Genomic DNA, 13459 nt, shown 5'->3' with positions numbered 1-13459 from the left:
TCCTGTTTTGTATTTGGTCCCTAAAATACATAAAAATGCAGATAAACCCCCAGGTAGACCGATCATCGCGGCTTGTGAAGGACCGCTAGAAAACATATCAAGATAAATAGACTCTTTCTTGCAAGTTCATGTAAAAAATCTGCAGTCCTATGTTCAAGACACGAGTGACTTTCTGAGAAAGATTAAAGATATACAATGGCAAAGGGACTATATATTAATAGCAGTGGATGTCTCTTTTCTCAACACCTGCATTAGAAATGTAGATGGTATTAGAGCGGTCAAGCATTTTTTTAACAATAGACCTATGGAATATGCAGAACACAACAAAATGTTAATAACTATGTTATTGTTTTGCTTAGAGAACAATTTGTTCACCTTTAACAACAATATGTATCAACAAATACAAGGAGTAGCTATGGGGGCCAGCTTTTCCCCCAGCTATGCTTGTCTCTTTATGGGCTGGTGGTCGGAGCTGGTCCTTATGAGGGAACATGAAGAATTGTTCAAAGCACAGGTTGTCTTGTGGTTAATATTTATTGATGATTTGTTTATTATTTGGAAAGGTAGTAAACAATGTGGAGAGGAGTTCATACAAGGCTTAAATGTCAACAATGTTAATCTCAAATTTACTCACACTATTAGTAATACTGATGTGACATTCTTGGATGTACAGATTAACATTATTAATGATCGCCTGACTACCACACTCCACAGAAAGCCAACCGCAGGCAATACAATCCTACATGCCTCCAGTGCACACCCCTCTCATCTCATTAATAGCATCCCCTATGGGGAGATGCTACGCATCCGTCGTATATGCAGTGAAGAAGAGGACACACATATCAAACAGAGAGAATGTAAGGAGCGGTTTCTAGCCAGGGGGTATAGCTCAACAGTAGTAGACACAGCTATCAGAAAATCCAAAGAAAAGGCCACAACTGACTTATTGAAATATAGTACTCCAAAGTAAGCAAAGGGAATTCCAATGTGGAGAATGAACAGTTATCCATAAGACTTATTCTGGGATTTTCTAAACAGGAAAAACAGCAGAGTACTATTGTTAGACGAAATTGGCCCATAGTAAGGGATGATCCAATTTTAGGTAGATTATTACACAAGAATCCCTCAATAACCTTTCGCAGAACATCTAACCTGTCAGACTCGTTAGTCAGTAGCAGTCCTGAGGTGCAAGGCAAGACCAATTGGTTGCATGCTAGAAAGGTTTTTTTTAAGTGTACAGTATGTAAGGCCTACAAGCATGGGGTAAATACTACCACTTATACAACAGCGTTCAGTGATACAATACATGATTTTAAACAACATCTTACATGTAAAACAGAGTACACGGTATATATCCTGGAGTGTAGTTGCAAACTTAAATATGTGGGAGGCACCAAACTTGCAGTGCACAAAAGGGTATTGCAGCATATGAGAGCCATCACAAATAAAGATCAGACCTACCCGGTAGCGAGGCATTTTTTGGAATGCCATGGCAGTAATTTAAAATATTTTTCATATTATGACATAGAGTCAGTCCCCATACTGAGGAGGGGAGGTGATCGTGAAGGTAGACTCAGGCGTCTAGAAACTAAGTATATAGTAGAAATGGATACAAAGCAACCTAATGGTTTTAATACCACAGAGGATTTACACACATATTTATAAATGTTTCTATTCTTGTCCAAAAGCAATATTATATTAGGCATTTTATTACTGTTTATATGTATATTTATGATCATATGGTTTTATAGACATTTATATCAGGAAGAACTAATTTTTGTATTTATATAATCTTTAATTCATGTGTCTATGGATGTATTAACTTTGATTATATGTATAAGTTTTAAAATTTTAAATATTGATTGGATGGATTAGAAATACATTCATCATGTGTGTTGCCTAGAGGTTTTATGTATCCATTTTAAACAACTCAATGCTTTCATAGTCATGCATGTGATTGTACATATATTCATGGTCTTAGTTACAAATTGTAGATTTTTCTTCTTGCGAATGCACGATCCTGCACCCAGTTATCATTAAATCGTATATGGGAATTAATACCCAGTATCCCTTCGATAAATTTCCTACGCAATTACATCTGCTAAAACTAGTGCTATAACATCTATTTAAGGATTATACAACTGCATAATATAGGGATTTTCTAGCACACACTTTTTAATATTTATTCTTAAAGGGTTTTGTTTATATATTTGATGTTTACACAATAATAAGGGATACACTAGCTGTTTTCTCATAAACACCTCTTTGCACAATTTTAGATTTTATCGGTATTATGTATTTATACCCCTTTTAGAAATTTTATATCAATTGCAGGTATTTATACCAATATGAAATCTATAATCATTGTGATGTTGAATTATCAAACAATGTAGAAACATAGGACATTTGTGATGCAATAATAATATATATTTGGGATTTAATGAAATGTGTGCATTCAAGCATTTATAATGCCATGTTCATTGAAGTATTTCTTCTATGCCGATAGTGAGATTAGGAGCACTAGCACTTTAAAAGAGGTTGCACTTGTTCATTAGTGTCATGTGATCAAGGCTGTGTTGTCAGCCGAAACGCGTCATGAACATATCTGGTGGAAAATAAATAATTAATTTGCACTATTTTCGGGTCTTCACTCGCCTTTGTTGGAGAGATTCATCCTAATCTGCGAGAGCATGCTGAGATATATATATATATATATATATATATATATATATATATATATACATACAAATCAACTACTTCTTGTGCTAGCTTTGGAGCCTGCTGGAAAACAAAGACGCCAGGCAAAAATTTATTTTCGCTTCTGACAATGTTTCTAAAGGTACTTACACTGTGTGCAACAGTTTTAAAGTATATTCTGGACTTTGGTATTGCTCTGGCTGAACTTAAAATTAAAAGGGAGGATGGCATCAAGACCAATCTACAGGCCATATTGTTATCGATACTCCGAAAAAGTTGTAAATAGACTGAAAAAAAGAAGCACTTTAAAATAGAGCATCACTGGCCATGCGTACAATGCGTGTGACAATACTCGCTTAGGTGTTTTTTTTGTTTTCCACCGAACAGTGCCCTGTATTTTCACACATTGCTAGCCTCCAAGAATCAAAAAGCTGTGCATATGAAAAATGCACAATAAACAATGTATTTATTTCTAATACAGGCAATGGTTAATTAAACTAAGAGGTAAATTAATCGTTCGGAAATAATGGTGCTAGAGGACCATGATATAGTAACACGAGAACGAAAAGTCGCACCTGCTTCCGGTCCTAAATATAAACATTTAACTGGTGCACCAAAGAGGAGTAATTTAAGGTACACATATGTTTCTATATTAGGGGAGCCTCCTTATAAGCTATGTGGAGCTTTTAGGAATGGTGCACATCTGACACAATTCAACCAGAAAAGTCGTAAACTGGACAGTTATGTCATGCATCAAATCTCATTCACGATATCCTCTCCAAACATATAAGACATGCATCCCTCCTTTCCAGCACTTTCCGTCCCCAGGTCACCTATCTTTGGTTACTTTAGTTAGTAACCAGCCCCACGCAAACACTGATTTTGAAGGAAGTTTCCGTGCTCCCTACCCACTACCCTCACCGGTCTCATGGGCCTTCCTCAGCAGCCACGCATCAGCCTTGTCCAACTCGGATACAGGTGGCGCACCACCGCCTCCAGCTCCCCGAGGACCCGCCGAAGAGCTGTGCAGCCTCCCCCTGCCTCTCTGTTTAAAACCCAGCCGCAGTAAATTGCCGGCCCGCAGTAAAGCCGGTCTCCACCAGCCAGAGCCCGCCATCTTTGTGCGGAAGCGGAAAGCTGCACTGCGAGCACCATAGCAACACGCCTCTGAACCAGAGCACACAGAGGGCAATGCGACTGCCAGTCACTATGTACCATGTGATCACCAGGGCTCCAGTTGTCATGAAAAGAGAAGAAGGATAACAAACCTAGGAATACAGTAATGCTTGCCATATGTGCAAGCGGTGAGAAAGCCTGGTTCACGACATTTCTCTTTATCGTTATGGAAAGTGCCCCGGTAGCTTCTTGTGTATTTTAGAGGCTATATAAGCAATGAAGATTTAATTGTCTACTTGCGAAGTAGCTGTCAGTTTTTTAAGGTTCATGCATAGGGTCGCATAGGGTCGCCACTTTCACCAGAAAAGAATACCGGTCATCTGTTCATGGTTTACTATTCTGCGAAAGCCCAGACATGATTATTTTAGATGTTAATGTAAAAACGTATGTATTCATTTTAATATGTCTTTTCCTTCTTTGTTTACCCTAATTATCAGTCAGAAATCATTTATTAGGCCAGCTTTATTTTATTTATTTTTGCAATTTTATTTAGCGTGGACAAGGCCCGAAGGCATCAAAGAGCTTTACAGCAGTAGCATAATACAAGGGTACAGTAAGTTACAGTTAGAATAATTACGTTCTAACATGTTGACTCGGTAACTGCGACCAGGACAAATGCAGCCTTTGGACAAAGGATGTACACGGTTCAAGCATTGATTAAGATGATGGTGACACACAGTGAAGGTGGTTGTAGTATCGGGGTGGCAAACAATCGAAGCAGGAAACAAATGTTGTATTTACCTTTCTTATGTATGCTATTTATTACATATGTGTGTTCCATGCTCTGCGCCTAGCTTTTTGCCCCAGTCAGTTATTCTATTCTAGATTGCTGCCAGTGGACGTTAGGAGCTGGACGTTGGATGAACAGGTACTCAAAAATCCTAAAAATGTTACTAGATCTGCAGGTCTAATGACATGAATTATTTACTCGACCAAATTATAATGCTTTTGACTTTTAAACTGGTTTCAAATTGTGTGATCCTAGGCAAGTATTTTAATTCACTGAGACGCCATTTTCTTCTTTATCATATATGAGAGCACCAACAAATACGTGAGTTCAATATGTCTGCTGTAGAGAAAACTCTTGTTTAGTTTAATAGACTAATCATTTTCTTCACATATAATACAAATCAAGCCACATTTAGGATACACATGACTGCTGACTTGTCTCCGTTTATTAACCGCATTCTCATCGGTGCAGGGGCAGGAATGTTTCTGAACTCATGCTTAAAAACTGTTGCTTTTAATAAACACACTACTAAAGCATAAAGTAGCAGCATGTAGATTCCATCTGCTTTTACCTTTTCTTTGTTCTTCTTTTTTTTTTGTTGAATAAAGTTGATCCCAATCGTCGCCAAAATTGTGTAGGAACCTCCCAGCAGTAGCGAAGGAAATGTGAAGTAGAAACGGAGTATGGTGTAAACTTAGGTATTTATTCCGTAGGAGCTGAGTACAACAAGGACCAGCAGCTCTGACTGCACAACGGATAAAGTCCCCCAGAACTCCCCATTCAAGTCATAACATTCTAATTACACATACAGGTTCTAGTCCTAGACCACGAACCCACTTAAAGCGATACACCATCGCTACACAGCACAATTTTATTTGCAATCAGCAGATTTTACATTGACTTGCCCACAGACTTTCCAACTGACATGTGGTTTTAAAACTATAAAGAGTGCAATGTCTGGAAATGGAGTTTCTGAAAATATTTGTCATTTGCACAGCACCAAGTAAAGCATTGTGATTTGTTTTGCTCCTATCTAAACTTTGTTTGCCTTACACTTCTGAATTACAAAAAAAGTTCTTTCATAATTCCTGATATATTTGAAATAATTGTACTATTCATTTACAAGCTGTTTAAATGTCCTATTAGGGAAAAAAACAGACATTTTACAGATGTTTTGTTTCACAATTATTGTCAGATAACTCACTTGATAGAAAGCACTAACTATAATAAGAGAAAGAAAGTAAAACATATTTTCCTTGAACAAATAAGCAACAATTAGTAAAAAGACAAACTGACATTTGACCTCTGTCCTTGAACAGACAACAAATGTGTCAAGAGAAAAATATTTAAAGGCTTCTTTATTGCTCATTCACTTTCTGAATGAACAAAACACCTGTTCCTTCCAGTTTAAATTAACACTCCAGCATGGTCGAGTAAATGCTAAAAATAGCTTAACCTACTAAAATCTCAGTCAACGTTGTGAGTGGGCGCGTGGAGTTTTCTAGGCCTGATGAAGGGTCTCCCATTCTTGCTGCACCAGTGTTTCTTTTTCTGGAATAAAGAACTTACTTCTTCACTCGTGTCCGGCTCCACTTTACAACAAAGTAAATCTTTAACCGTTGTTTATTTGTGGAAAACAAGTTCAAGGGAAACAGACCTGCAGCCAACACCAGTTGCTCAGGAGAAAGTCCAGAAGGTTCTGATCTTTCTCCTGGCAACCAGAGATGGGTTCCACAATAGAACAATGCATACATCATTAGGAAACAATGGAAAAGGAAGACATATAACACTACATCATCTTTTCCCATAAAAAAGATTTTTTTTTTTAGGTTAAATCATAATTAGCAAATCGTGATGGCAATCTGGAAATCCTTTTGGTGAGAACGGTTCCAGAATTGTAGTCATCCATAGTGTGAGAACACTGTGAACTCTGGAAAGAGCCATTTTGAGAAACAGGAGTAGAGAGTACAGAGTCAAAACTCTGTGTATCACATTGTGAATCTTCTGGTGGAACTAACAGGGTCCCAGAAGAGTGTATAATAGAATTGCCTGTAAAATCCTTAAAGACAATGGATTAGGCAAAGCTTCATCTAGTTTGGTGCTTTTACTTTCTAAACTACAAAAGTACAATTTTGTCATAAACTACATGTAAGGGGAGAGGAATTAGCGAGCTGACTGTCTTTTGCGTCTTCCTCTACCTGTAAATGATGATATCAAAGAAGATTGCGAATGTGTGGTTGCTGCTTTGGATGCTGTGTCTCCCTGCCATGAGTCTATCTCTGAAAGTGCTTGGTTGGAAGCTATCTCCTAGTATGAGGTCCTTAAGAAAGTCATGGAGCACATCATGGAGCACATCAGGAATGGTTGACCTCCTTTACGTAACCTTCCTGATGATTTGAGACCTTTTGCTCAAGCTTGTTCCTGAATTGTCTATTGAAAATCAGATATGCACTAGAAGTTAATTTCTCCCATTTCTCTCAGGCCACTTTTAATGAAAATTGCACACGAAGGACACTTGGGGATCACTGCCACATGCAAGAAATTAATGGAGCATTATTGGTGGACTGCCATTAATCGAACCTACAGCCAAAACCAGTTCCTCTGGAAAAAGCCCAGAAGGTTCTGAACTTTCTCCTGGCAACCAGAGATGGGTTCCTGAATAGAACAATACATTCAATTAGGAAACAATGGAAAAGGAAGTCATATAACACTACAATAGTCTCCTGGATAGAGTACTTGGGTATGGTTGAGGGTGATTAACCCAGGTGTCTGTCAAATAGGAGGAGCTTGAGGTCCTTTTTGAAGGTGACTATGCAGGTTGTTAGGCAAAGGGAGGGAGGTAAGGAGTTCCAGATTCTTGTGGCACTACCAGAAAATGACTGGCTCATATCTGTTCTCGACTGAAGGTAGGGGGTTCCAGGAGCAGGGATTGGGCATTTCTGGAACCCCTATTTGCTCCAGAGATTTTCAGATTCTCACTTAAATAGAAGGGTGAGTAGGAGTGCAGCACTCTGACGAAGCACCCTGCTGCATATAGAGTTGCTCTCAGTGGGCCTAGATGTACTTTGTGAAAGCCTGAGAGAAGGGCAATTCTGTAATAAAAAAAAAAGATTAAAAAAAAAAAACTACGATTTGGTGGAGGGTCAAAGGGATATTTATAGACCTGCCACAGATTTCTTCCCCAATCAATCTTACCAAAAAAAACACCTAGTCCGGAAGTCTCCTAAAACAGAACCCACTCTGAGGGAATTCCTCTGAACATATATAACACCAGGAGTACTACAGCAAGAAATTAAAAAAGAGAAAGACCCTTAAGACAAATCGGATTCCCATCACTCACCGAAGTAATCAGTATCATCATCTGGGTATCCTTCCTACCATCCACTGGGCCTCTTGATCATAGAGGGATTTCTAGTGGATGAATAACTTGCATGGGTCATGTAGGAGGAACAAAGAGACAGGAAAGAGCAAGCTCTTACGGCAACTAGATGTGATCACAAACAGTGTGTGGGAGTGATGAGTGCAGTGCAATAATGTGAAAGTGAAATGTAAAAAAGGATTCACAAGAGAGAAAAACTTTTATTGGGATATCTCTTGTAATCCTTGTTAAAAACAGTGCAAAAAGCAGTTTTCAATCATAACTGCTTGTAAATTAGCTCTGCATGTTTCAGCCTTCTGGACTAGTCGTCCATGGCTTTCTTCAGGATTTGTCTAAACTTGTCATTGCTACTGCATTAAAAAGAAGTGACTCAACAGTGTAACCACAAAATAGAAAAAAGAGCAAGTAGGAAAGAAAAGAACAAAAGGTTGGAATCAATACAACCTTATGTACCACATACAAATCCTCCGTATGGACGGGATACAGATGGTACCTGTGAAAAAACACACATTGTAGTATGTTGTAATCATATAAAGATATTCACAGGGTAGAATATATGTTCAAATATACTTTATTTTGAGCGCAGAGATTACGTTGGTGCTCCCGCTGCAGTTAGAGGATAACTGACAGTCTGGAAACACAATCATAACAAGAACTTAGCAACACTAGAATGATGGTAGGAACTTAACATTTAAAGTGCCCACAACCAGAATATAACATATCCTCTTCCCTTTACAGTTTTAAGTAAAGCATGTATCGAATAACAATTTTTCTATGAAATGTAAATAAATTAAAATATACAATTAAACAAAACAAACTTGTACTCTACTCTATAATTGAACAAGTCTAAGTCACATATAACACCCTTGGGTATATGATGTATATGTTATTTATCTCCCAAGTCAAATAGGAGAGGAGGGGGACCAGGAGCCTGTTAATGGTCCAGTGCCCATGCTCCACAAGGTTAATGAGGTAATCAAAAAGGGCGGCACTGTTCCGTGGTGAGTGTTGCGGAGAGTCAACCCACACTACAAAGGTTTAGAGGGAGAGAGATGGAGGAGGGGACAGAAAGAGGTACTAGGTCAGGGACTTAGTGATCGAGGTGGGTAGAGACACAAATTCTCTCTTTTTGCCCTGACACAATTGGAATGGTGCTCTCTCTCCTACCACCTTTAACGATTAAATCCTTGACAGCCTGCATGACCTCATCCTTCAACATACTATCTTTCCATCGGTTCTTGTCTACAGCACCGGTGCAAAGCTCAACAAGTTCATCAACAGTAGCTACAGCACCCTCACACTGAAAAGACTCAACACCTAACTTATCTACCATGTCCCATGGTAACGGTAATCTGGACAATCCATCAGTTACACTGTTCTTCCATCCAGCAATATATTCTATTTTGTAGAGATTCTCCTGTAGACGAGCAGCCAACCTACTTAATCTTGCTGATCCTTTACCTGCACCACCCGGAGATAGAATCTTGATAAGGGGCTTATGATCTGTTTGTAAAATGAATTTGAAACCCCATAAATACATCCTAAAATACTCCACTCCCCATGCAGCAGCAAGGGCTTCCCTCTCTATCACCGAGTAATTTCTTTCAGAACTGGTAACGCTACTGTTTTAACCCCAGATTGATGTATTTGTGCCAATACAGCTCCTATCCCAACTGCACTGGCATCTACTGTCAGGATCGATTTTAACTTGGTGTCAAATGGGGTTAAAACCGGCCTCACAGATTTCTATTTTAATTTGATCATATTCATCCTATTGTTCGCTACCCTACACAAATTTGTAACCTTTTCTGAGAAGCATTTTAATCTTCTCTGTTTTCTCCACAAAATTGTGTACACATTTTGCATAGTACTCTATGAGACCTAGAAACGATCTAAGTTGATCCTTATCTGTAGATGCTGGGGCTTTTTTTATGGCTTCAAGTAGATCACGTTTTGGTTTGAAGCCTTCAATAGACAAAGTGTAACCTAAGTATTCCACTTCTTCAACCGCAAACTTGCATTTCTCTTTTCTAAGAGTTAAACCAGCGTTATCCATCTTACTTAAAACATCCTTTAAAACTAAGTCATGATGTTCTTTCGTGTCACCAAATACTAACACGTCATCTTGGAAATATAGAACATTCTTCGTGTTCTTCAGAACTGACCCCATCATTCTTTGAAAAACTCCAGCAGCGGATGCCAAACCAAACGGCATTCTAGTGAATTGAAATATTCCTTCTGTTGTAATAAATGCCGTTAATGGTTTGGAATCCGAATGTAATTTAATTTGATGATACGCACTGTGTAAATCTAATTTAGAGAAGTATTTTCCTCCCTTCAAGGATAAAATCAATTCATTTATATTAGGTAATGGGTAATTGTCTACTACAATGTTCTGGTTTAAAGTGCTCAAGTCCACACAGAACCTGTAACTGCCATCAGGTTTGCTCGTGATAACCATGGGCGAAATCCAACTTGATGTTTCGATTTGTTCTATGATTCCCTGTTCCACCATTTCACTGAGCATGCGTTTGACTTCTTGTCTTGCAATTATGGGAACTTTCCTTACTTTATGCTGCATGGGAATAGCATCAGGTTTAAGAACAATTTTGTGGACATACCCTTTGAGTTCCCCTATTTCCTCCGAAAACAAGTTTTCCATACTCTGAACAATGGTATCTGTAGTGATCTCATCCACTACCATCACTTGGTGGGTTGCCCTAGGATTTATGATTATATGTAGGTCGTATTGGTGTGCCCACCCTAATATAGGTGGTCCAGTATGAACTACATACTTTGCCTTTAACACATCTGTCATGGAAAGTGATATCCGCTACCATATATCCTATGATATCAATATTTTCGCCCTGATACCCACTAGGGTTAATGTCTTTTGGAAGTAATTCAACATTGGGCCAGTTTTGCTTGAACATTACTTGTGGAATGATCGTCCAAAACGAACCAGAGTCAACCATTAACTCAATCTCTTTCCCATGTATTGAAAATATTGCTTTGGGTCTTGTTCTCCTCCCTAAAGGATTCAAATTATTTTCCTCATTCACACACAAAATTTTGTTCAAACCTGCCATCACATATGATGGTGTATTTCTCACAGCACCTTGTACTACAGCTATTTTGGGTTTGAAAGTTTTGCACATCTTGTAAAAATGGCCTTTACGACCACACTTTTTGTACTCTTTGTCAATAGCGTAACATTTCTTATAATCTGCAGTATGGTATGTACTACCACATCTAGTACAAATCCTTTCAGAAACTTTGTTGTTGTCTATGGCAGTGGTTCCCAAACTTTTCACTCCCGAGGACCCCCTTTGAGTCACTAATGGAAGCCGGGGACCCCCTAGCAATTTGTGGGATTTAAATCGCAAACATTAAAACAAAAAAACACACACGTGTGCACATCAAACAAAGACGACTTGAATTACTAAAGATTTTAGTTTTTTTATATTACAAATATTTGCAAAAATTGAAAAATTCTAATGAGAAGGTTGGTGCTGCATCTCACGACTAACTTTTCATTGTTTGGTTTTATTTCACAGCCAGAGGCTCCTGCTCCTGCCAAGGCTGGACTGGACACCTAAAGCTGCTCTGGCAAATGTTATCAGACCAGTCCCCATACAGTGCACATCAAGTGCAGCGAGTGAGCCTGACCATTGCAAAGAGTCATTTTCACCAACAGAAAAATTGGGGGAAAAGGGTGCATGTTACAATACATTTGTCATTATATAATAAATTGTATTCGCTATTAATGCATAGTAAACAATGACCTTACTATGCACCAGGATACAACAATCTTTTGTCAATCTTCAATGATTGACAATCTTCAGGGATTTTATCACTACTACCCTCCAACAGTGCCTCTCATCTCTCCTAGCCCCACTGTCACATGTATTTAATTTGTTTTATAGCACCTCTCATACCACTGTAGGCTGTCAAAACACTCTACATCACACACATACAGAGACAATTAATCATGTGTGTAAATCAGTGAATAGAAAATGTTACATAAGGCAAAGGGGACTAAAGGTGTAGGATTCACTTGTCATCCATACTGGTAGGCATTTTTTATGAGTGCTTGGTCTGGAGAAGCACACACTTAGGATTCAGAACATAACACAGGGGTTAGCATTGACTTTAATAATAAGGATTTATTTCTACCCAAACAAACCTTTTTAGTAGCATCTGGTTAAAGAAAGACTGGGAAAAAGCATGACCTACTAACTTGTACCTTGCAGTTTGCATGCAGCTCCTTGATGGCAGTTCATAGCTCACTGTGCTAGACTACGATTGGAACTTGTGAACTGCACAGTAACAAAAGAATCTCTGTGGCAAAAGCAGGAACCCACTGAGTTATGCACAAAACAAAATACTGTTTTAAAAGAAATGCGTGGTGGATATTCTTTGCAGCAGGCATATTAACCATCAGCACTTCCTAAGATGAGTCAAAGCTGCCACTGGACAAAACCCCCTTCTCTCTACAGCAGGTACATTAATCACTAGATTAGATTTATCTTGACACTTATTGCTGACCCAAAACTGCTGATTATAAAAGAAACTTTGCAATGCTTTTAAAACTGCTGCCTGCGGACCCCCTAGGAATGTGTCAAGGACCCCTGGGGGTCCCCGGACCCCAGTTTGGGAACCACTGGTCTATGGGATTACTACTACTTCTTTTTGTAGGAAAGCTTTTTTTTTCCAAGTGTTTCAGAATTCTTATTGGAATTCACTGCAGCAACATCAACTTGACTAACACAAGTTACTGCAGTGGTGCTTTCTTTCTTTTCCATTTCTTTCATGCAAAGTTCTGATTGTTCTACTACTTTTGCAATATCAATGGCATTTGACAATGTAGGGTTCTTTGCCGCCCATAGCCTCTCCTGCATTTTCTTGTTGCAACACTGTACAATAAATTGATCTCTAATCATTTTCTCCCTCATTGCACCAAATTGACAATTGAGAGATAATTCACATAGGCGTGTTACAAATTGATCTATAGTCTCATCTTGTTTTTGAGGTTGAGTGTAAAATGTATGCCTACACATTACTATGTTTACCTCTTTGGCATATTGTTTCATTAACCTAGCTGTAGCCTCCATGTACACATTGGAAATCACTCTACCTTCAGAGTCAACCCCCACAGGCAAGAACTTGAAGGCATGCTGATCTTCTTTCCCCAATGTATTTAATAATAACACTTTTTTCCTTGAAGCACTGTAATCCTTACCGTCTAATGCCTCTATGTAATTTTCAAATATCTCAATCCATTCATCCCATTCGATGAGAGGATCACCTGGTTGTTGCAAAAATAGAGGTGGTGGGATTACAGTAGCAGTTTCCATTACGAGCTAAGTAAATATATAATTTGTGGGAATGTGTACAGTGGTGCTAAAGAATCAAACAAAAGTAAATTATACTTTCTACAATTATATGACTCAATGTATACCTCAATAAGAACAAAG

General features: G+C 38.5%; 1 protein-coding gene across 1 annotated transcript in view; it reads right to left on the bottom strand.

Moving 5' to 3' along the window:
• TMEM160 (transmembrane protein 160) overlaps positions 1 to 3884 on the bottom strand; it is a 74728-nt gene extending 70844 nt beyond the window's left edge. Inside the window, exon 1 of the mRNA XM_085625661.1 lies at positions 3619 to 3884. Coding sequence (XP_085481787.1) covers positions 3619 to 3814 — 196 coding nt within the window. The 5' untranslated portion in view covers positions 3815 to 3884. The remainder of the gene's footprint in view (positions 1 to 3618) is intronic.
• Between the last annotated feature and the right edge of the window lie 9575 nt (positions 3885 to 13459).

Source organism: Triturus cristatus, chromosome 9 (genome assembly GCF_964204655.1).
Source record: "Triturus cristatus chromosome 9, aTriCri1.1, whole genome shotgun sequence".
NCBI lineage: Eukaryota > Metazoa > Chordata > Amphibia > Caudata > Salamandridae > Triturus > Triturus cristatus.
The sequence above is the reverse complement of the archived record's forward strand: the minus strand, read 5'-3'. Positions and strand labels throughout refer to the sequence as shown.